Source organism: Anabrus simplex, chromosome 1 (genome assembly GCF_040414725.1).
Source record: "Anabrus simplex isolate iqAnaSimp1 chromosome 1, ASM4041472v1, whole genome shotgun sequence".
NCBI classification, from domain to species: Eukaryota; Metazoa; Arthropoda; class Insecta; order Orthoptera; family Tettigoniidae; genus Anabrus; species Anabrus simplex.
In genome coordinates this window covers 825,506,451-825,531,579 of record NC_090265.1, presented here as the reverse complement: position 1 = coordinate 825,531,579, position 25,129 = coordinate 825,506,451, and the positions used below count along the sequence as shown (strand labels likewise).

Here is a 25,129-nt window from a genome sequence, read left to right as displayed (position 1 = left end):
ATGTAGTGTCATAGGTTTGTGCTTACAGGCTGTCCCTTTCAATACCTTTTCCTCAAACTGCCGGCTAGTGATAGTTTTAGCCCAGCAAGAATCACGTAGTCGATGTGAACACGCTTTATGTGAACACCTGGAGCATTCCTCCATGTGTGACTCTGCACGTTTCTCAGCAAGGCATTTTCATCTGTTTGCGACCTCTTATGTTATGGAAATTATGCAAACATTTATGCTCAGTGTGCAAATATTTCAGTAGTGTAGTGCTTCCTGACATTCCATGTTGACACGGACGAAGAAAACAAAAGAATTTGGAGACTGTTGGTCATTGTAGAACATGAGGAGCTGCAAGAACTGCTAAATGCAAATAGGGAAGGTCCATTTCAAAGACAGTTCTTTTCTAAAGAGGCAGAAAAGATGCCAATTGATGATGATGTCGATGTGTTGAAAGAAGACTTCCATTCTGAAATTTATGTTCCTGAATTACAGGATTTAGGCAAACTAGATGAAGTATACAATAAACCAGCATGATTGTGTAGTACTAGGCGGAAAAACACACTGGAACGTTCACACACCGCCTAAAAATGTTAGGACTTTTGCTCGCAATAAAATACAAACCCATTTACCTTAGTGTGGAGACAAGCTGTTAGATGTATGGAAACTTTCTCACTGACGATATGATGAGTGACACAACCAAATTTACAAACATATTGATAGAGGAAAAATGAAAGTAATTACTCACAAGAAAGAGATGTTGTGAACACAATGACTAAGAAATTCAAGCCATCTTTGGTCTGTTGTATATGTCAGGAATTCTGAAAGCTTCTCACCTGAATTTGGAAGATCTTTGGGCATCAGTTGGCATTGGTGTGGAATTCTTTCGAAATTGTATGGCTCTCAAGCATTTTAAGTTCTTACTACAAGCTCTCAGATTTGACAATATAAATAGCTGAGAGGGGTAAAAATGCTTGATAAACTTGCGTCAACTCGAGAAGTGTTCAAGAAATTTGTGGAAAACTGCTAATGTAATTATGTAATTAGTTATGTCACACATTCTTAAAGTAGGCAATAATTCTGCTTTATATTTGGTATTTTAATTATGTCTTACTATTTCTCTAAAATATAACATCAGCTTTATAAAAATTCAGTTAGGGTTAGAATAAATTTTAACAATTCCAGATTTAATTTTTGAACAAAATATACAGAAAAATTAGCTTAACACAGGCGTATGACACCTATGCGTATTTATTTACGTTACTGTGATACTCCACCTATAATGGAATATCAATTGTGACAGAAATTTATCATAAGTGAAGCTCCTCTGTTTGTCCTTATCGTGATCACGAAGGAAAACTCCGTGAGCGACCTCTGACGTTCGAACTTTCTACGTGCCCTCTCATGGGTTAAAAATTATTTAGTATTTGACTACACACTAAGAAACTACAGTACTTGCTGTGATGCTATACAAAGCGATTAGCCACGACGAACGACATTTTGTGCTTATTTCTGCTAATAATTTTGCTAATAATTAAAGAAAGTAAAGGAAAGAATTAGCTGATAAGACAACAGGGTTGGTACAAATTGCTTTTTTTTAAAATAATTCCTATAATTCCTAGTTTCAGTCAGGTAAAATGGAATAAGAATGTAATGTTTTCTCCACAAATTGGAGGGGCACTTGCTACACCCTCGCTCCCCCTCACTCCCCCTAATTGCCATTACTGATTTAGGGATATGAACAACAGGAAAGTTACATGAATATTTCTCAGTTGTTAAAATTTCAAAATGCTTGTAATAGAGTTTAACATGTGTGTTTAAAGTTTAAAGACAATATGAATGTAATGCAAGAGCTAATTGTTCAGTGTATCTTCATAGTGTGTTAATAAGTTACATTTACAACTGTAAATGGACACTTAATCTTCTGTTTCTCTTGAACTGTCACCTGGTTTTGCTTTTATAATGTTTGCAGATTTTATAGTAACTCCCTTGTTCTTTCCATTATGTGCAGTGAGTGGAATTCAACCAAGAAAAATATATCCAACAAATTTACCACGGTGGAAGGTGAACGTTTCATCATCTGAAAATGATAGTAGAAAGTTTATAACGGATTTCTCAAAACCGTTTCCTTCTACGCGAAGAAAACTCAGTGAGGGGAATAACATGATGGATGTTGCAGAGGAAGATACAGAGAATAAGACTGAAATGATCAGTGCAGATGTGGGGTTGGGGATGGGGGGAATATTTGGTGGAAGTGGGGAAGACACGAACAGTCAATTACAGCATCAGCAGCACATGTTGTCTTCATCGCCCACACCGTTCCAGTCCCTGCAAGTGCATCACTCAACCATGCAGTCATCAGGGGATCACAGTCACCTCCCAGTTCCTGCTCCTCCCAACAGTTTTCATCAGGTTCTTCATCCCAGCATCAATAACTTGAGTTTCAATCCAAAGGAAGCAGGTGTTTATGGTGGCAGGTGAGTCAAGCGTCATATTATGATCATTTATTTATTTTGTAAATTACCACATCACTATGATTAGTTTCTCTTCTAAGATATGCACTGTTTAGTATGTGCTCTTGAATCTATACCTAGATACTCACAAAATTTGACTAGTCTTGTCTTTTATCAAATAAAGATACTAGTATAATTGGATCAAATAAGTGTAATTCAGATTTTATCACCACTAGAATAAATTCATGTTGCATGTAATGCATATCAGATGCTGATGACAAAGAACGTTTGTACCTGAAAGTCACTTTAACAGTCATTTTTTTGATGATGATGATGCTTTTTTAAAGGGACCTAACATCTGAGGTTATCGGCCCAGTCATTTTCTTTTTCATTCTCCTGCCTGTATACTCACCTTTAATTCAGACTCTTTCAATGTATTTGGGGTTGACACAATAAAATAACTTAAGCCAAGTTTTATGGTCGGATGCCCTTCCTGATGAAAACCCTTTATGGAGAGATGTATTTAACTATCATGTGTTTCTGTTTTGGTTAACAGTGTAGTGTATTATTTGAAAATGAACAGGGATGTATTAAGGCAAATATTCAGTACCTGAACCAGAGGAATTAACCAAACAAAGCTAAAATCCCTAGACCAGATGGGAATCAAACCTGAAACCCTCTAAAACAAAGGCTGTTTTGCTGCCCATAGGCGAAAGATCTGGACAATGCTTTAACATTTGATGTGTTTGATTTCAAGCTTTACACTACCAAGTTGAATTTCAGTGGTATAGAGTATGTAATTTTTGGACTCCAAAATCTGATCCAGTGATGTGATTCAGAAGTATGTTCTCCAGTCCTCCCCCACCTCCAAGAGTTTACAACTTGAAGACGTGAGTATCAACCACTGTCAACCTTAGCTGAGTCTAGCATTGCTACACTTAATTGTGCAAAGCTCCTCTCTTTTATTTTTCTTGTATGACCATGTGGATCAACTCTTGTCCACTCCTTCTCCATGGTATTAGATTTTGCGAGGTCTAGGGTACCTTCCCATTCTTTAGCCATTGCTTTAATTCATTCAAGGGTCTAACCTTTCCTCTTTCTCCTCTGCTAAGAGAGCCTAATAATCCCATTGTTATGCCTCTTTAAGCAGCAATCACCACCACCATCATCATCACATCTACGGAATATAGTATTATATCATTTGACACCTAACAAAGACATTCTACTACTAACTGATTTAGCATATATTTCAGAAGAATTCATAGCAATACAGAAAAAATTACAATGATCAGGTGCCATTATTGTAATATATTATCCAATCATAAGCATCCAGACTCCTCCTTGAAAGAGTGATTAGACTGTATCTGTGAAACACCTCTGATCAGTGTCCATTAACATGGGAAGACCACTACCGTTACAACAGCTGGACCTCTGTCAAGGAGACTTTCTATTAGAAGCAGGTATCTGAACATCTCTGGAAGAATGGCAATAACCAGCTCAGTTTATCATGGGAGTTATTGGTGTCTGACATGAAGTTAGCATTGTAATTAATTGAAAAAGAGTTCCTTGAGATTGAGATCTGGACTCTAGACTGGTCAGTCCATTTTCCAAAGCTTACTATCCAAAAAACATTCCTGCACAGACTTAGTTTTATGGCGGGGAGTATTGCCATGCTGATATAGACATTAATCATCAATCTGGTTTTCTACCATGTAAAAGATGCAGCTAGTTATAATCTCCCTATATACCCCTTTATATTTGGATGATAGGATTGAGTGCATTCTCTACTAAATATCCCATGTTGTAACTCTGTCTACTCCAAATTTTACTGTTGGCACTGCATACGCTTGCAAGTATTGTTTCCTCTTCATTTTGTAAATAAGCCCTCCCATCAAACTGACACATGGAATAACATTCCTGACTTGCTGTGTAGTGGTAGAGCATTTGGTTCGTTATCCCAAGTTTGCCAGGTGAGTCATTTTTGAAGGCTGTTGATACTCTTGGCACTTTGTTTCATTGTTGGCATGTTAAAGTTCTCTGGTGGTCAGTCTGACACCTGGCCAAACTAAATTAATTCAGTTGTAGGAACCATCCAGTAGAATTTCCCATGATCATAATGTCAAAATTGGTAAACAGATTGCTTAGATGGTTTTGCTTCAGAAGGTCTGTATACTTTTGATTAGATAATACAGGGTCTTTTTTTGGCTCACTCCGTGTGTCAGAGAAACATGCATGGAAGGTGATAGCGCGGCTGGATGACTCATTTGCTGAGAGATATATTGCTTCATGACCGGCTAAGATGATTTAATGCAGTATGGTAGCGATAACCATTGCTTCACAGCAATAGTTTAGTTCAGGCATCATCAATCAAGAGTGAAATGCCTTCGGAGCCAGTTTGCTCTCCGCTCTCGAGGAACGAGAGCAACTTAGCGAGCAAGTAGGGGAAGTGTATGACGTAGTACGTACTGAAGGCCAGTGGCGGAAGTACGGTACGGCCACGGTATATGCAACCCGCCTGACTGCTGCTCTCTTGTCATTTGACAAACAGCCGTCTCGAGCGGAGCAAGTAACACCGGCTCCCTAGAGCAACTACGTGACGACATCTAGTTTAGTTTAACATCAGTGGTATTGGTAGTGTGTTCAATGCGTTTGCTTTAAAATAGCACTGTTTCTGTAGGAATATTAAACTAATCATGTGTTTAACGAGTGATGTATACAGTAGAACAGCGTGTATTCATTGGGTTGTGCTATGCAAAACATTCTTCTTATACAGAGTGCCGCTTTTGATTCATCCACAAATTTCCTGGCATCCTACCTCCCCATAGGAGTACGGTACGTAAATTAGTAAAAAAGTTCCGCCCCACCGGGTCCATTCTTAACAAGAAATCATGCAGGAGACGAACCATTTTAACAGAGGAAAAGCTTGACGAAATAGGAGCTCTCTTGTAAAAAACTCCCAACAAAATCCCTGGCACCTCTTGCCGTACAATCTAATGTGTCATTATCTTCTGCCCACAAAGCAACAAAACTGTTAAAAGTAAAACCGTACAAACCCACCTTGAGGGACAACATTTTGAACTTCAAATGTAATGCCAGGTAGGTTTTAGACAAATAGTTTCACTAGAAATGGATTTCTATAAGTGTGAATTGCCATGAGTAGTGGGGAGGAAAATCGTGCATTATACCGGCTAGCGACGGAGTGTCATTGCGCCAGCCATGCCAGGCTCTGAGTGGTGCTGTGGAACAAGGTAAAAAAAGACCCTGTATATGTGTCACTTGTTAAACTAGCTTCTTTCTAAGCTCATATGATCTGTAAAATAACTTCACTGTGTTCGTTTATAAATCTGGTGCAAGGATAATTTCATTCACACAATCACAGATCAATATCAAATGACTTCTCTTTATTTCTTCCTTTAATTTCACAAACTTTCTCACTTTACACATTCACACTTATGATCCAGTATCAGGGTGATCGCACATCTTCCCTTTCCTGGACTTTCCTACATTGTAGGCGTCTGGCATCCAGGAAGAATTTTCCAAAATATACTCAATTTAAGAAGAGAGTAATTTCAATTGTCATATTTTTTACTTTGCTTTCAAAACAAATATTTATAAATTTTGCCATAAGATCACATTTTTTGATTTTTCAATCAGAAAACTACCCCACACATTGTTCACTATTGATGTGAAATTTTTGCTGCTAGTTAAGTACTGTTTTGATCAGAGATCTATAAGTATATTCTAAAATGACAACGTATATTAATGAAGATGAGATCAGAAAAATTCAGTTGAGTGCAGACTATCTGTGCCCACTTAATCACCTGTTAATTGCTTATAAACTTTTTTTCCATTAAGATGAATTATTATTTTTCTGACTTTCCCTGGAATAATTATTAGAATATCTATTAATGGTAATACCATTTCACAACACTAGAGAAAAAATACAAGGTAAAAAGATTGTATACTACCATATCTCCTACCCTGCCGGCCAACATTCTGATGGTGAAAATATTTTAGACTAACGGAACTCGAAACGGCTAACCACAGTGTTAGACCATATAGACTTGAAGCCTTAACGACTATGGCCACCAGGTGTGCTAGTGGGCTAAAGTGTCTAAATCCATAAAAATATATATGTAGTTATTTATTATGTGTCAGTGGATGACAAAAAAGGAGAAATCATTAGGAAGAGTGTTGGTGAGATGATGGAAGGTTGGTGGTGGTGGTGGTGGTGGTGGTGATTATTGTTTAAAGAGGAAGTACAACTAGGCAACTATCCTTTAATTACACTAATCAGATGGAAAAAATGGAAGGGACTTGACACTTCGAAAAATTAAGGTATCGGCCAAAGGAAGACGAGGGCCACAAAGGGTGTGAAAATGAAAGACTCCCTAGCCCTCGCAAACCTAATAGCATCGGGGTCGGAAAAGAACAAGAGTTGACCAAGAGTGGTCAGATAGGATAGATGAAAGTGAGGAGCCTGGCACAAGTAAGTGGAAGCAATGCCAGGACTCAGCCAAGGCCCCATGGTCGCCAATCCACGCTCCAAAATTTCAGAGCCCCTGGGGCCCCTTTTAGTTGCCTCTAATGACAGGCAGTGGATACTGTGGATGTTATTCTACTGCAAGGTTGTAGGCAGTTATTATTATTATTATTATTATTATTATTATTATTATTATTATTATTATTATTATTATTATTATTATTATTATTATTATTATTATTATCATCATCATCGAGGCGTGATGTTTCGAAAAGTGATAATGCAGATGGTTACAGTGAAAACAATACTGTAGACATGGAGATTATAATCATGACGTGTCAGAATGGAAAAAGAAACTGCACTGTGTAGGTGGTGTTACTTGATGGTGGCTCAGCCAGAGTCACATTAATATGTATAAATATTCTCAATATGCCCCCCACCCCCACCCCCCACCCAGCTTCAACGTTTCAGTCTTCTGACACCCAGACATTCTAAACACTTCCAGTGGTTATCCTTTAGTAGTCCCTTGGTTAATATGTCTGCAGGCATCTTCTCACTTGACAAGTATTCCTGATGAATGTCCCCAGATGAAAGAATTTCGCACATCAATATGCTTAGTCCGAGAGTGGAAAACAGGATTTCTAGCAAGCTTCTGAGCTCCAATGTTGTCATTATATAGCTGTACAGTCGACACGCTGTTAATGCCTATCTCCCTTGCTAGTCGTGGTAAGTGCACTGCTTCTTTTGAAGCCTCACTCAAGGCCATATATTCAGCCTCTGTTTAGAACAATGCCACTGTCCGTTGTTTCCTGGATTCCCATTTTACAACTCCGCCATACATTGTAAAGGTGAAGCCAGTGTATGATCTGCGATCGTTGATACATGCAGCCCAATCAGCATCTACATAGCCTGTTAAATTAATGGTATCACTTCCACAAGTGATTCCTATGTCAGAAAAACCCTTCAGGTACCTCAGTACCCTCTTTGCTGCTTGCCGGTGTTCTTTGCCAAAAGAATCATTGTATTGGCTTAAGAAACTCACTGCACGAGATAAGTCTGGAAGTGTTGCAATTGATAGGTACATAAGAGTACCTATGAGCTCTCTGTTGGGGGGCCTCTCACCATTATCCTTGGACCAAGTACTTGATCTTGACAGTCAAACTCCAGCTTCAATTGGTGTGGCCACGGGCTTGCAATCAGACATTTGAAAGTGATCTAAGATGTCGATAAGGTAACCTTTCTGTTTCGATATGATACCGGATTCATCTTGAGAAAACTCAATCCCGAAACAGTAATTAATGTCTCCTAGGTCTTTGACCTCAAACGACTTTTGTAGAAATTTGTAGACCTTGAAATTTCTCTCGAGTTCTTTGACAAAACTAAAATGTCATCAACATACACTATGATTAGGAGAGCATCAGCATCTGAACCCTTCACATAGACGCTTGAATCATCGGACGTTGGTTTGACAGCAAGCTTTAGTAGTTGCTCGTTCAAGCGTCGGTGCCAACAGCAGCCAGCCTGTTTCAAGCCATACAGAGCCTTTTTAATACAGCACACACAATCCTTGTTAGCATCTCCAGCATATTCTTGGCTTCAGCCATGATCTTGGATGTTGCATTGCTTTCCTGTACGATGAATTTGAGTATTTCCCTGGTGTAGTTCGGTACTTCCATAAAGATTTCCTTTTCAACAATTCCATTTAAGTATGCAGTTGCTACATCCAATTGTCAGACATACAATTCGTGATGAGCAGCGAGTGCAATAACCATTTGTATTGAGCTGAGTCGTGCTACTGGTGCGAACGTGGTGGTGGGAAAAATCCCTGGCTACGACTCTAGCCTTCCTTCTTGTGATCTTGCCATTTGCTCAATACTTATTCCTAAGGACTACACAACTTCCAATTGTCATCCTATTTTCTGGATGGTCTACAAGATCCCAGGTCTTGTTTCTTAGAATAGAGACAAATTCTTCTGCCATCTCCAGCATCCACTCGTTTTTCTCTGAACCTGAAATTGCCATCTGAATTGGAACATATCAAATCAATTTATCCTCCACCATGTTCCTGGTAAAGCTCTCGAGGTCTGCCTCATGTTCCCGAACAAATCATTTTTGGTCTCCCTGGAGCATGTTGAGATTGTTGTATTTCTCATTCTGGTTCATTTTCAAAACCAAGAAATTCTTCTTCTGAACTATCTGAATCTTTGATGCTTTCTGTATGTTCTGTGTGTCTAGTTGTTATGTTTACATTGATGAAAGGACCAACTTTCTTCGGCTCTATGTTGGGATGATCATCATCAAAGTGCTCTACATTTGTGCGCTGATTTGGGAAAATATCATGATTGTATTTTTGCTCTTTTCTATCTCCTTTCAAAAACTTGACATCATGTGAGATTTTCACTTTTCGTTCCTGTGGTATCCAAATTCTGAAACCTTTGGACTGCTCCGCATATCCAAGGAATATGCCCTTTATTCCCCGAGGGTCTCGAATTTTCCCATGTTCGGTGATCAATATAGACAGTACGTTTCACATCCAAATTTTTCAAATTTACAAACATTTGGAACCTTTCCTGTCCAAGCTTCGTAAGGAGTTCGTCCACCCAGTTTACTTGCAGGGCATCTGTTCCTTATGTAATTTGCTGTTGCAACTGCATTAATAAACATCTGGCCATCTCGATGAGTGTACGGTTTTCCCTTTCCACCATTCCATTTTGTTCCTGGTTACACGGAATCGTCAAGCGTCGTAGGATCCCAGAGCTCTTCAACAGTGCGTTGAATTGGGAATTCACGTACTCCATACCATTATCAAACTGCAAAATCTTTATATCCGTGTTTTTCTGTGTTTCCAAACGTTTTCTGAAGTCCTGAAACTCATTAACAACTTCATTTTTCTGACGAAGAAACTTCACTTTGCACCATCCAGTCGCATCGTCGATGAATGTGATGAAGTAATGCATGTTTCCATTCAAGGAAGGCCTCATAGGGCCACAAATATTGGAGTGAACCAATTCCCCTGGTTCCTTTCTCCTATCAGACTTCTTCGGAAAAGGGGTACATATCATCTTTCCTTGGAGACAAATTTCACTTTCAAAATCCTCTTCAGTGTTGATGACTTTGATTCCCTCTATCCTTTTATTCTTTACTGTCTTACGTAGATCCGTTATGTTTAGATGTCTCATTCAAATGTGCCAGTTCATAATAGATCCTTTTCGCGTATCTTCAGCTCGGGCAATTTTTCCCTGTTCCTCGGTGTACAACCCATTAACATAATAAAGTCCGTCTTTGTATGTGCAACGAATAAGGTACTATCATTTGCATCTGTAACTGGAGCAGATGTTTTGTCAGACACTACGCGGTGACCCCTGTCTGCGATCTTCCCAACTGAGAGTAGATTAGTACGCAGACCAGGTACTGTATGTATAATGTATTACATAGGTTGAAACTTTTATCATGACCACCAATCAATAAATACTGATCTGCATTTAGGGCAGTCGCCCAGGTGGCAGATTCCCTATCTGTTGCTTTCCTAGCCTTTTCCTAAATGATTTCAAAGAAATTGGAAATTTATTGAACATCTCCCTTGGTAAGTTATTCCAATCCCTAACTCCCATTCCTATAAATGAATATTTGCCCCAGTTTGTCCTCTTGAATTCCAACTTTATCTTCATATTGCGATCTTTCCTACTTTTATAAACGCCATTCAAACTTATTTGTCTACTAATGTCATTCCACGCCATCTCTCTGCTGACAGCTCGGAACATACCATTTGTTCCCTTTCCACCATTCCATTTTGTTCCTGGTTACACGGAATCGTCAAGCGTCGTAGGATCCCAGAGCTCTTCAACAGTGCGTTGAATTGGGAATTCACGTACTCCATACCATTATCATACTGGTATTGGTATTACATACCACTTAGTCGAGCAGCTCTTCTTCTTTCTCTCAATTCTTCCCAACCCAAACATTGCAACATTTTTGTAACGCTACTCTTTTGTCGGAAATCACCCAGAACAAATCGAGCTGCTTTTCTTTGGATTTTTTCCAGTTCTTGAATCAGGTAATCCTGGTGAGGGTCCCATACACTGGAACCATACTCTAGTTGGGGTCTTACCAGAGACTTATATGCACTCTCCTTTACATCCTTACTACAACCCCCAAACACCCTCATAACCATGTGCAGAGATCTGTACCCTTTATTTACAATCCCATTTATGTGATTACCCCAATGAAGATCTTTCCTTATATTAACACTTAGATACTTACAATGATCCCCAAAAGGAACTTTCACCCCATCAACGCAGTAATTAAAACTGAGAGGACTTTTCCTATTTGTGAAACTCACAACCTGACTTTTAACCCCGTTTATCAACATACCATTGCCTGCTGTCCATCTCACAACATTTTCGAGGTCACGTTGCAGTTGCTCACAATCTTGTAACTTATTTATCACTCTATAGAGAATAACATCATCCGCAAAAAGCCTTACCTCCGATTCTGCTCCTTTACTCATATCATTTATATATATAAGAAAACATAAAGGTCCGATAATACTGCCTTGAGGAATTCCCCTCTTAATTATTACAGGGTCAGATAAAGCTTCACCTACTCTAATTCTCTGAGATCTATTTTCTAGAAATATAGCAACCCATTCAGTCACTCTTTTGTCTAGTCCATTTGCACTCATTTTTGCCAGTAGTCTCCCATGATCCACCCTATCAAATGCTTTAGACAGGTCAATCGCGATACAGTCCATTTGACCTCCAGAATCCAAGATATCTGCTATATCTTGCTGGAATCCTACTTGAGCTTCAGTGGAATAACCTTTCCTAAAACCGAATTGCCTTCTATCGAACCAGTTATTAATTTCACAAACATGTCTAATATAATCAGAAAGAATGCCTTCCCAAAGCTTACATACAATGCATGTCAAACTTACTGGCCTGTAATTTTCAGCTTTATGTCTATCACCCTTTCCTTTATACACAGGGGCTACTATAGCAACTCTCCATTCATCTGGTATAGCTCCTCCGACCAAACAATAATCAAATAAGTACTTCAGATATGGTACTATATCCCAACCCATTGTCTTTAGTATATCCCCAGAAATCTGATCAATTCCAGCTGCTTTTCTAGTTTTCAACTTTTGTATCTTATTGTAAATGTCATTGTTATCATATGTAAATTTTATAACTTCTTTGGCCTTAGTCTCCTCCTCTATCTCGATATTATCCTTGTAACCAACAATCTTTACATACTGCTGACTGAATACTTCTGCCTTTTGAAGATCCTCACATACACACTCCCCTTGTTCATTAATTATTCCTGGGATGTCCTTCTTGGAACCTGTTTCTGCCTTAAAATACCTATACATACCCTTCCATTTTTCACTAAAATTCGTATGACTGCCAATTATGCTTGCCATCATGTTATCCTTAGCTGCCTTCTTTGCTAGATTCAATTTTCTAGTAAGTTCCTTCAATTTCTCCTTACTTCCACAGCCATTTCTAACTCTATTTATTTCCAGTCTGCACCTCCTTCTTAGTCTCTTTATTTCTCTATTATAATAAGGTGGGTCTTTACCATTCCTTACCACCCTTAATGGTACAAACCTGTTTTCGCATTCCTCAACAATTTCTTTAAACCTATCCCAGAGTCTGTTTACATTTTTATTTACCGTTTTCCACCGATCATAGTTACTTTTTAGAAACTGCCTCATGCCTGCTTTATCAGCCATATGGTACTGCCTAACAGTCCTACTTTTAAGACCTTCCTTTCTATCACATTTATTTTTATCTACCACGAAAACAGCTTCACGATCACTAATACCATCTATTACTTCAGTTTCCCTATAGAGCTCATCTGGTTTTATCAGCACAACATCCAGGATATTTTTCCCTCTGGTTGGTTCCATCACTTTCTGAATCAGCTGTCCTTCCCATATTAACTTATTTGCCATTTGCTCTATTGGTGGAAAATATCTAATTCCCTCCATGGGAATTTAGAATTACCATTTGGTCATGCTTCCTGTCGTTGACATCTGGCAAATTCAGATCTCCCGCTACAATCACATTTCTTTCCATGTCGTTTCCCACATAGCTGACTATCCTATCAAATAATTCCGAATCCGGGTCAGTGCTACCCTTTCCCGATCTGTACACTCCAAATATATCAAGTTGCCTATTTTCTTTAGAAATGAGCCTTACACCTAGAATTTCATGTGTCTCATCTTTAACTTTTTCGTAGCTTACAAATTCTTCTTTCACCAAAATAAACACTCCCCCTCCCACCCTTCTATTCTATCTCTACGATACACACTCCAGTGCCGTGAGAAAATTTCTGCATCCATTATATCATTTCTCAGCCATGATTCAACTCACTGACATTGTCACAACACCTTTTGCACTTATTTTTGTCGTAGAACTGTTTGCTAACCTTAAATTGTAAGAAGCATCCAATTCTACTTATGAAACATAGTCCAGACTTTTACACATGTGCGATGTAGAGCTGCTGTCGAGGCACCACACTCAGTGTTGAGGTAGAGCTGTCCGGTATTAGTGTATTAACGTATTTGGTTCATCATAGTATTCCAGATATTCGAGCCCTACTCTGACGTGCTGATTGTAATGATCAGTGTGCACACTTAACAGAATAATGGCAAAGGGTCACTTATGACCTGGTCTAGAATTACAGTTTTGGCCTATTCATAATTATAGCACCACAGTTCACTAAATAACTCAAAATTCAACCCACATCAGAGCTGTTTCTTAAGAAAAGCTTCTCCCTCTTCCCTTTTATTAAATTCTACATTCATTTTATACCAAAGTAGCAGCAAAGAGGAGGTTTTTCCTCTGGCTTGGAGGAAAAATTGCCTCCAAGTCAGATAGTTTTTTCCCACACCAGTATAGTGAATTGAGATTTTCCGCCTCATCGGGTACTCCTATTACACAGATGAGTAAAAGGTCATAGATATCGCCCTGGGAATCTACACTATTCCCCCCCCCCCTCCCACTGAAATTAAAGGGTGTTCACGGCTCACGGCTGTCTGCAGCATGGTCATTCCAGCCCTGGAACTTTGGAATGTGAGATCGTCAGCGTAATACTGTTTGTTAAAAGTGAGAAAATGTGTTTTTTCATGTGATCGTGTATTTCATATGATAGCATTGCTTTTGATCATGACATTCTTACCAGTGTTATTGTAATGACCTGTGTTGATTTCAGTTGGGAAAACCACTAAAACAGTCTTTCTGAGGATGTAAAAATGTAGGTGGAGAGTGAGCGTCAGCCATTATAATGAAAACTCCCCAACTTGATCGTGACTGATGGTAGGCAAGTGGGCCTACCATTACAATGAAAATTCCCTAACTCAGTCTTCACATAAGAAAAGACTTTCCCATCGAGTTTCTGGGGTAACGTTAACAGCTATGCAATTTAATACAATCTTACTCACAACGTGTACACTACAACCTAGAATTCTGTATACAATGTATTATTCTGTAGTGAAGCATGGGTACATCAGCTAGTCCTCTCTAATTTCCTTAATCCATTCTGCTTGTTGCTTCAGATTCCAGAGTTTCTCTATAATTTTTCTTCGTAACCTGGTGTTCTCATAATGTGACCAAAGAAAGAGATCATCCGTATAGGATCTGTGATATGCTCTAGTTCTCTGTACACCACTTCATTTGACAGTATCCACCATTGCCCATCTTTTTGATAGTTTTTATTTATGCATGTTCCATCTATTCTTCTCTCTACTTTTATAGGATTTTGTTAATTTTGTTTCTCTGAGTGTAATCATATCTATTTTTCCCTTATATCTTATATAATAGTTTCTTCAGTTATAAACACATCTATGGTAATATGGTTTTATGCCTTCATTAAATTATTAGTCTATTGTTTCTGTTGTATTGAATTCTGTCAATAATACAATAGCCAGAATTGTAGATATTTATATAATAACAGCGTGGAACAAAATTATTATGTTACTGTATGTGTCAAGATAGAAACTTATCGTTGTCATTTTTCCTTACTTGGTGTATATTCTTGGTTAAAGTCCTAGTCTCTTTGGTGAGTTCCTCTTTTTATTTATTTTTATTTTACATGTTCATGAGCACGAGCTTTTCTTATTTCTTATGTTACAAGGTAATGTATTGATAATTTATGTTTCAGGGAATTGTGATTCTCTTTAGACATTTCCTTATGAATTATTCTAGGTTAATGGAGCCACTGAAACGTTCACCGTTACCTCTGGGAAATCGTCTCAAAGAGCCAGTGATGAATGCTCCAAGAGCTCAGATGGTCAGAAGACTGGATCGTAGTTTGTTCTTGGATGTAAATCAACAAGGTCCATTATCAGGGATTGTGACGGAGTCCCCTTCCAATGACCGCTGGTTTGGAAATCGACGATTTGGAGGAGGAAATATGAACAACAATAACAACAATGTTTGGAAAATTCCTAAACAGACAAACAACGATTTTTGTTTGCCAAATGTTCCAGGAGGTAATAATATCTGTTCTTCGGTTGCCATTTATTGAAAAAATAAATTAGATCATTTCTAACCTTCAAATGTTATACTAAACTTGTTGATTGGTAAATCCAATTATTTCCTTACATTTTGAGATACAAGTGTTTGCATAAACTTCTACTGTTGGTTTCATTTTCCTATTGTTTAAATTTATTAAGAAACGTTAAAATCTACTCAAATAAACTTATTCTAAAGAAAACTAGTGTTACATAATACAGTTAATTCATGTAATGCTATTTATTTCAGAAGTTAATTGTGTTATTTGTGTTAATTGTAGCTGGTATAAAAAGCTTGGGAAGTGTACCAAAAAATGTAAAACTTGTTCATTGCAAATTAATTTTCTTTAAGTTATAAACACTTTTTATCACCATCACACTTGACAGTTTTTGTAAGCAAACTGTACACGCTGATATTGCGTGCTACCCATCTAAATACTGGTACGGTATTCCAACATTGTAAGTATTCACTTTCTATGAGGTCATATATAAAGTACAATTCTGCAGGTCAGGAGCTCGACAGACCTGAGTAAGATTCTTCCTGATGTTGTAGTGTTAATTAGAATTAATGTGACAGTGCTTGGGTGCCAAGAAAATAGCTACTACTTTTCTCTTAACTTCAGAAAAATAAGGTCTTCCTTGCTACACCTAAAATCTTACTTATCCAGATATTATTTCGTAATAACATACTTTAGGATATATAGTATGTACCATCATTATCATATTCAGCCAATAAATAATGTGGCCTGGTAAGGTCACCAGTGCCATCTTGTCGAAGAGGAATGATCTTGCACATTTCTATGCTAGATAACTCCAGTGATCTTCTGCAAGCTACATTTTTGTCCCATTGATCTAGAGGTCTTCCTAATGGTCTCTGTCAGACTCTTCGACCTACCTATCCATTAAAGCAGAATTTTAAAGAAAATTATAAATTAACATTATTCTTACATACTGGTGCAGACTTTTATGGTCAATATCAACTGACAAAATTTTATCCTTTTTCTGTGATATTAGGCCATCTTGACATAAATACCATATGTTGATGTTTATTACTTTTACCTTGACTGATACCCCAATTTTTTCTTCGGCCTTGAGATATAAGGGTAATAGCTTGATTTTTATGTTCTTAGTAAGATTGAATACCTCAGATCAAGCAGTTTTAAATTCAAAAACCATTCCTTTATTTCTGCACAACTTTCCCCACTCTATTGATGTCAGAGGTTTGTCCCAGATGATTGGCAAGCCATGAATATATTAACTGATTTTAGAGAGACTTCAGAGATGAACAGACAATTCAATCGATAGGCTGTAGTTTATGGGAGGTGTGCGAGGGCGACTATTGCAATACTTGAATCAGATGCCATATTGAGAGGTTCCATACTGATATGAGTCTCGTTGTTGTCCACCAAAACAGAACATGTTCTCCTTCAGAGGGATTTACAAAGTTAATAAAATTCCTTAAAATCTGTAGGAAGGTTTCTTCATTTGACCACCCAGAGGGAGTAGCAGTACCAACTGACCCAGACATTGCACCATACAAGCATACTAGACTTAAAATCCTGCCATGCTTAAACTTTCAACATGTGGAGTTGTTATGGATAGGTCAGGATGACATTTCATGAAAAACCTTATTCATTCCTCTCCAGTTATTTCTTGCTTATTCCACAACTGAAGGTAAATCTTTTTTTTTTGGCACAGGCAAACTTTTAAGTCAGTTCCCAATCACCCTGTTTGGTTAAATCATGGTTAAGTTTTGCTATTGATTATATGTACTTCAACAAACAATTTTCTTTGGCCTCAGAAATTACTGTACTTTTCTACTGGTTAATCTTGGGTTACACCAGAAATTTCAGTTTCAGAATTTTTACAAATATCTTGATAGAGTAGCTAACTTCACTTTGCAAGCTTCTCTGATAGAAATTTTGGTTTTTGGAGGAGCCATATTTAAGTTGATAACTACTGCACATTTGTATAAATATTGTAACATCCTATCCCTCACTAGGTTCTGTCAAAAAGCTTCAGCTATCATGGTGTATAAGCTAAAGCATAAGTTGATATCTCCACTCCAGTGCTTCCTGCAAGGCTAATTCAGATATCCAGAAATGCTTCAAAAATTAATTTTACACAAATACATACTTGTAAGTTTGGTAAAAATTCCTTATGGAATTACTCTGTACATATTTTTAATAGACTCCCTGAAGACATAAGAAAAACATTCATATAGTTTACTTTAAAGCCTAAACCAGTTAACTATGTCATGTTAGACACTGTTTGTATATAATGTAGATTATATCTGCTGTGTAACTGAATGTATGTACCGGTACTGCATCATTACAAGCTTAAGCTCAGGTTTCCCTTATTAAGTACTGTAAATAAATGAATTTAGAGGTTATAATAAACCACTGAATTTAACATGTGTATTTACTCACCTGACGATAAGAAACATACTGCAGGTGATCATAATAACAAACACAATTTTGTTTCTGTTTTACAAAGCATACAAAATGAGTTAAATATTTACTTTCAATGCTAAAAATGTTGTTTTTTCAACAGCTTCCATACTCATTAAACATTACAAATCACAACTACTGTTTATTTTATTTAGCGTATGATGAATATAATATGTATAAAAACCATCTCAAGCTCGTAACTAAAGTTCCATATCAATAGTTGAGAGCCAGAAAAGAGCTTCACTTGAGACACAGTGTTAGTGCTACCTACTGGCATTTTTAACAATTTCGTTGAGTTTGAGCTAGCTAGATAGGAACACAAATTGGAATTTTAAAATGTTCTAAGGTACACTGTAGGCCTATGCAAGCTACAACAGTTTCCCTATTTATTTGAACAGACTGTGAAAGCTTTAATAGATTCAATTTTCCATTTTAGCAAACTGATGCCAGCCATTTTTATATTACACTTTGATTACTTTGATATGAATTAAGTGAGGACACTGTATGTAAAATGAATTGTCATATTTTTATGTAATGTTAATTACCTTTTCATATCCAGTATTATGTCTTGTTCCAGCATCTGCTAGCCCAAGCAAAGGTGTAAAGAAGAAACTGAATCCTATGAATCCCCACTCAACGATGGATCCTTTTATCTCACCTGTGAGTACTTCACAACCTTCCATGTTAGAAATAATGTCCAGAATGAGTCATTTTCGAGGTTCAGTAGTTAAACCAAACCTTCTGTCATATAAATAGGTTAGCTACTGTACTTAACTCAGAATATATGTAATCTCCCTCTGATAAATACTAGTTAATAAAACACAAATAGAAAACAGACAGTCAGATTATCACTGGTAAAGATTTGTGAAGATTTTATGCTAGTGGTTGACCAAGAAATACTAAACCTTTAATTGACGTTTGTACAGTATTATCCTTAAAACAAGTACAAATTATTGAGATGTGTCAGGAGCATCAAGTTACTGCATGATTTATTTATATTCCTAAGAAATATTGTGGGAAAGAATTGAGATAAAACATTAGGGCATATACTATAAAATTTGTAGCTTAACTGTAATATCATTTTGGTCTTTAATATTCTTCATGAATTTCCACCCAATCAATTTTATTAGACACTACTGAGTAAGAGCATGGTAAACAACTTAAAAGAACTCAGCATCACTGAAAATGAGAGATACCTGTAAAAATATTTTGAAAGACTATTGCTCTGAAGACCATCTAAGGTCTGATCCATTTAAACCCAAAAATATAACTTACAATTGAAGAATGAACACTGTAAACAGTTTATATTGATGATAAATGATGGCGTATCGCTTTTAATGCCAGGAATGTCCGAGGACATGTTCGGCTTGCCAGGTGCAGATCTTTTGATTTGACACCCATAAGCAACCTGTATGTCATGATGAGGATGAAATGATGATGAAGATGACACATACACCCAGCCCCCCGTGCCAGCAAAATTAACCAATGATAGTCCCGACCAGGTCAAGGATTTTTACCTGGATCTGAGGGCTGGTTTGAGGTCCACTCAGCCTACGTGATTGCAATTGAGGAGCCATCTGATGGTGAGATGGCGGTCCTGGACTAGAAAACCAAGAATAATGGCCGAGAGGATTCGTTGTGCTGACTGCACGACACCTCATAATCTGCAGGCCTTCGGGCTAAGCAGCGGTCTCTTGGTAGGCCACGGCCCTTCGGGACTGTTGTGCCAGTGTTGGAGGGGTTAAAATTTCCAACCCTGCCGGGAATTGAACCTGGGACCCCTGTGACCAAAGGCCAACATGCTAACCATTTAGCCATGGAGCCGAATTACATTGATGATGGAAATAAGGCTATCTACTATCCATGCATACCTCACCTTGGTCAGATATATAATCCGAATGCAAAGGCATGGGTAGCCGGCACCGCGGTGTAGGGGTAGCGTGCCTGTCCCTTACCCAGAGGCCCCGGGTTCAATTCCTGGCCAGGTCAGGGATTTTTACCCGGATCTGAGGGCTGGTTCAAGGTCCACTCAGCTTACATGATTAGAATTGATGAGCTATCTGACGGCGAGATAGCAGCCCCAGTCTAGAAAGCCAAGAATAACAGGCAAGAGGATTCACACGACACCTCATAATTTGCTGGCCTTTGGGATGAGCAGTGGTTGCTTGGTAGGCCAAGGCCCTTCAGGGCTGTAGTGCCATGGGGTTGGGGGAGAAGGGTGCCAAAGGCATGGGTGGTAAAGGGTCTTCTCTTTGGGGCTTGGGAAATTGCCTTCAGGCATATGGAAGCCATCCTGAAAGAACTTGGTATCACTGAAAATGAGATAGATGACGTCTGTAAGAATGTATTGAAAGACTTACTTAACATTTTGAATTATCATTTGTATGGCACCTTTTAAAGTATTGTGTCAGTAGATAAAAAATGGAGAGTGTAACTTAAGGTATTTACATCTTTGTGCTTGTGCCAGTTCTTTCTGGATCCTTGTGGTCATCCAAAATGCTGGGCAAATGTTCTCTTTTAGAAATATATACAGTACATACAGCAAAAAAAAAAAAAAAAAAAAACCTATTTATAGAACAAGACTGGTTGTGACAGTACAGCATTTCATGAGGTAAGAATGCTTTCAAAATTGTTCTGTACAGTAGTTGATCTGAAAATTAAGATCAATACTTGAAACAAGTTGAGAAACACAACCTCAGATAATAACAACTATTGTAATATTTTAACTCTGTTAGAGAAAGTTATGTGCTGGTTATTTTTTCTTTCAAATATAGTCATTGATCAATTCATTGCCAAAAGGCCTTGTCATTACAGCTACAGAGTTCTGTCTTGAGCTATCATTCATTTATATTTTTTTAAGCTCTTTATAAGAACTGTTGGTTATTCCAGTAGGCAAGTTTTAAAAATAGAACTCTCTTGGCCATCTTTTCCCCTGCTTTTCCAGCAACTTTCCCTTCAGTTGCCTTTTATGGATCAGATTACTTTTCCACCAACTTCCTTGAGAGTCTGATCATTACTTTTCCTATGTCTCCTACTTGTTCAGGTCACTCTTCTCCACATCCACATCTTGACTGCTTCCAGCCTTTGTCTTTCACATTTTCTCAGTGACCAACTTCCACATCCCTACGTAATAAATAAACTCCAGATAAAGCTCTTCACAAATACCTTTCTTGTTCTGATATTTATGTACTTACTGGTTAGCAGAAGTTTTTGCTCTGGAAGGCTTTCTTAGCCATAGGTATTCTTTTCTTCACCTCGCAGATTCTTTTGTTGGCGCTGTTACAATGTAAACAGAATACAGTGGAGTTCCGGTAATCCAAATCGCACCAGATGAAAACTCGGATAATCCAAACTCAAAAATTTGTGAAATTAAAATGATTACCAAAGATATTTCAGACTAAAATTGCCATATATTATACCTTAGAACATCAAATATACTGAAAAAAATACAATACATAATTAACTTTGGTACAGATCATCACATTTAAAACTCAACCAATTTAACAGCAAAAATGACAAAACAATACAGTATTTTACATCACTCATTATGAATAAGGTGACTTTCTGCCAATACAAAGACAAAAATTTTGAGGATGACACAATACTTTACCATCGCTTCATAAACATTATGTCCACTACTGTAATCTGGGGTATTGCTCTACGTACTGCAGGGGTGTCTATAATGCTTTTGCTGTGTCTGAATTCGTAATTCCAGGTAGTGGGACTGTATCTGCTTCATTTGCTACATCTTAGACTTCACATATCCTATTAACCCCGTTAATCAAAATTTCTCCCCATCCAAATAGACTGCAGTCTTGATTAGTTTGAACTGGCAGGGTCATATTGTATATTATATACTGCATTTGAGTTCTAATTTTATAATGTTAACCTCTTAACATACTGTAGCAATTATTTACAAAACTGTGATTCTTTTTTACCTAATTTTTTATTGTTAAAATGGACTCTTTATTGAAAACAGTGACAGTGGTAACAATGAAATATAAGCTGTTGAAAAGTTTCTGTCTTAAAATCCTGAGTATACTCATGATATTTTTATGGGTTCTTCTTTTAACTTACATGTAAAATAAATAACACAGCATTAAACAGATGGCAAGTAAGATAACATGACACTCAATACTTTACAAGAAAGACATTGTTTATATGTGGTTGGCTGTGTGAAATGCCCTAAAACATGGATCAACATTGAATGCTACTTTGCGCTCCTTTCACTTGTACCTGGATTCCCTTCGTGCCTTCTTCCCTCTAGCATCACGCACACAGAACTATAAGACTCAACTAAACTCAATGTCAAACTCGTCTTCATTCTCCATTTTCACCTAATAGATGATGTACACTTAGATAGCAATAAATACGGAAAGGCTGCAAAAACGAGCTGCCTAAGTCACCAACATCCACTATGGTTCAGTCAAGGACATCTTTTGGCAAAAAATAGGAACCTGAAGTAATAATTTTTATAAATATCTGGCAGAAATACTGAAAAACAACAAGAAACGAGTATATTAAGGCCTTTAAATTAGGTACCAATCAGTGAGCAACATACCCGAGTATACTGTACTTGGGTTTCATTTTATATAAATATATAAAATCCCTAGTATACTCGGGCTTTTATGCTAAGAGGTTAACTCACCAGGGCTCAAATTTCTAAAATGCATTGACTGCTTGAGTCTCAGAATGAAGCAGAGTTTACACAGGGACAACATGCAGGACAAGACAATAATGTACTGTCCTGTGTTCCATAAACAGCCCATCACTTGCGCAGGACAAGACAAGACAAGACAATGTTCATACTCAGCAAAACAGATCCAAAGAAACTGAAGATGATGATTTCATATCTTGTATGCGAACTATTCAATATAGTAGGAGATAAATTAACCAAAAATAATAAAATACTGTGGATACGGAAATAGATGGCATGCAGTTCTTCATTAGAATAATCTATATTTTATTAAAGGTATTAGAAGATCTTCAGTAATACAAAATGTGTACGAGGATGTCAACAGAAAAGTTTTAAAACTTTCGAACCATGGTATTTTTTACTTACAGGCTACAAGCTGTCTGCACCAGCACCTGATTGCATAAGAATCTTGTATTGTTTTTTACTTCTATCAGGTACATCGATCTGGGAGGGGCTGCCTGGCTGATGCGGTAAAGACGTGCTCAGTTCGCCCGGAAGGACGTGGGTTCGAATCCCCGCCAGGAAGTTGTAAAATTTTAGAAACGAGATTTCCACTTCCGGAGGTGCACATGGCCCTGAGGTTCACTCAGCCTACACCAAAAATGAGTACCAGGTTAATTCCTGGGGGCAAAGGCGGCCGGGCATAGAGCTAACCACTCCACCCCATCAAGTGTCGAGGTTACGGATAGTGGAAGCCTTTACCTTCCACTTTGCTTTTTTTGCTTTGCTTTTTTACATCGATCTGAGGCTTTCGATCCTCTTTTTCGTTCATTTCAGTCTAAATCTAATAGCCATGCCTTCTATATTTTTTCCGATCATGTTGTTGCGGCATTGTTATTCCTATATTCCCCACAAGCATTCATGCTCTCTACAAACACTAGTGAACTTGGAATTTAAGTTATAATCCTACTTTGGTGGCATTTTAATAACACTTGTCCTTGTATCCAGCAGTCATTTATTGTTCTGTCCCTAGCGCATTCACACAAGGATAGGACAGTAAGAGCGATGGTGTGAGGGAAGACATTGTCCCGATAGATTTCAAGCAAGGCTAACTCGCAAGACAGTAGCATAGTCATTGTCCTGTTCTCGGATTGTTCATGCACACGAGGAAAATATTGTCCTGTCCTGTTGTATTGTCCAATCTAGTGTCCCCGTGTAAACTCTGTTTGAACATAGATTTAAATCTATAGGGGGCAGATACACTGCTGTGAAATAGAGATTAATATAAGTAAGGGATAGAAACAGACAAGTGATGACCGAGTGAGTTGGCCGTGCGGTTAGGGGTGCGCAGCTGTGAGCTTTCCTTTGGAAGAGAGTAGGTTCAAGCCCCACTGTAGGCAGCCCTGAAGAGGGTTTTCCGTGGTTTCCCATTTTCACACCAGGCAAATGCTGGGTCTGTACTTTAATTAAGGCCACAGCTGCTTCCTCTCCACTCCTAGCACTTTCTTATTCCACTATCACCATGTCGGTGTGACATAAAGCAGCTTGTAAAAGAACAAAACAAAAAAGGGAAGGAAACCAAGTGGTGGATAAATTCATGCATAGAAAGACAGGAACTTGGTTAGAAACACACATTAGGATTAAGCAGGTCAGTGAAAGGTCAGTGAGGAAAGAGAGGGAAACAGAAAGAAACGACAAGGACAAACATGAAATGAAGAATATGTCAACTTCTTACACTGTATCTTTACATAGGTTTTCCTCATCAATCCCTCTTCTTTGTCATTGATTTCATCTCTGTTCCTGACAATTCCTGCTTCCTTGCTTCATCAGGAGTTTGGATACTGACACTCATTGAGGAGCGAAATAGAGATTAAAAAAGTATATTCTGAAGCAAGTATGTCTTTGTTAGCTTTACAAGGTTTAGTTTCATTACTGAGAAATCATTGCTACATGATATAAATCTTATAGTTTAAAGACATTAAGAAAATAATGTAATCAACTAAATTACAGTATTGTAAATCAAAATTTAATTTGTTTCGTTGTGCTTCTTCCACTGTTGCAACCTTCAGCTGAGGAATGTTTTATAAATAATAGTGGAAAAGAATAATGCAGAGATACATTATTTTGCGTAATAATCTTTCAGAAACTAGTGGTATGCTTTTACTTGTACCATTTCATAGTTATAAAAGTGCAGTGTATTAACTTCAAGTACTATTTTTAAGCTTTCATGACCTCATTGTATTTAAAACAGGCTTTCAGGTTTTCAGGTTGTGTCAATTTCATATAGTACATGCTGAAGAGATGTTAAGTACAAAACAAAAATGGCCAACCAGACATTGGTGGGAACCGTAGTAAATGTAGCTCAGTTATTTTCTAATAGAACTTTTCTTGTGTACTTAACTCTTGAGTCTGTGCTATACATAATTGACATGACCATAAAAGCTGAAAGCCTATTTCAAATATTTGAAACATCTTCCTAAAAATGAATGAGTTTATGTTTAATAATTGTATTTTTTATGTTTGAGTACAAAATTAGAGGAATATATCGCTAATATTTCTTCATCTAAGTCCATAATCATTAAAGCATCCATTCTTTATGGTATGACA

At 37.6% G+C, this 25,129-nt stretch overlaps 1 protein-coding gene across 1 annotated transcript in view; it reads left to right on the top strand.

Annotated features, from left to right (window-relative positions):
* Positions 1-25,129, top strand: part of LOC136857169 (cyclin-dependent kinase-like 2) — a 327,482-nt gene that overhangs the window by 289,235 nt on the left and 13,118 nt on the right. The window contains exons 7-9 of the mRNA XM_067135607.2: positions 1,997-2,462; positions 15,129-15,415; positions 18,464-18,546. Of these exons, the coding sequence (XP_066991708.2) occupies positions 1,997-2,462; positions 15,129-15,415; positions 18,464-18,546 (836 nt within the window). The remainder of the gene's footprint in view (positions 1-1,996; positions 2,463-15,128; positions 15,416-18,463; positions 18,547-25,129) is intronic.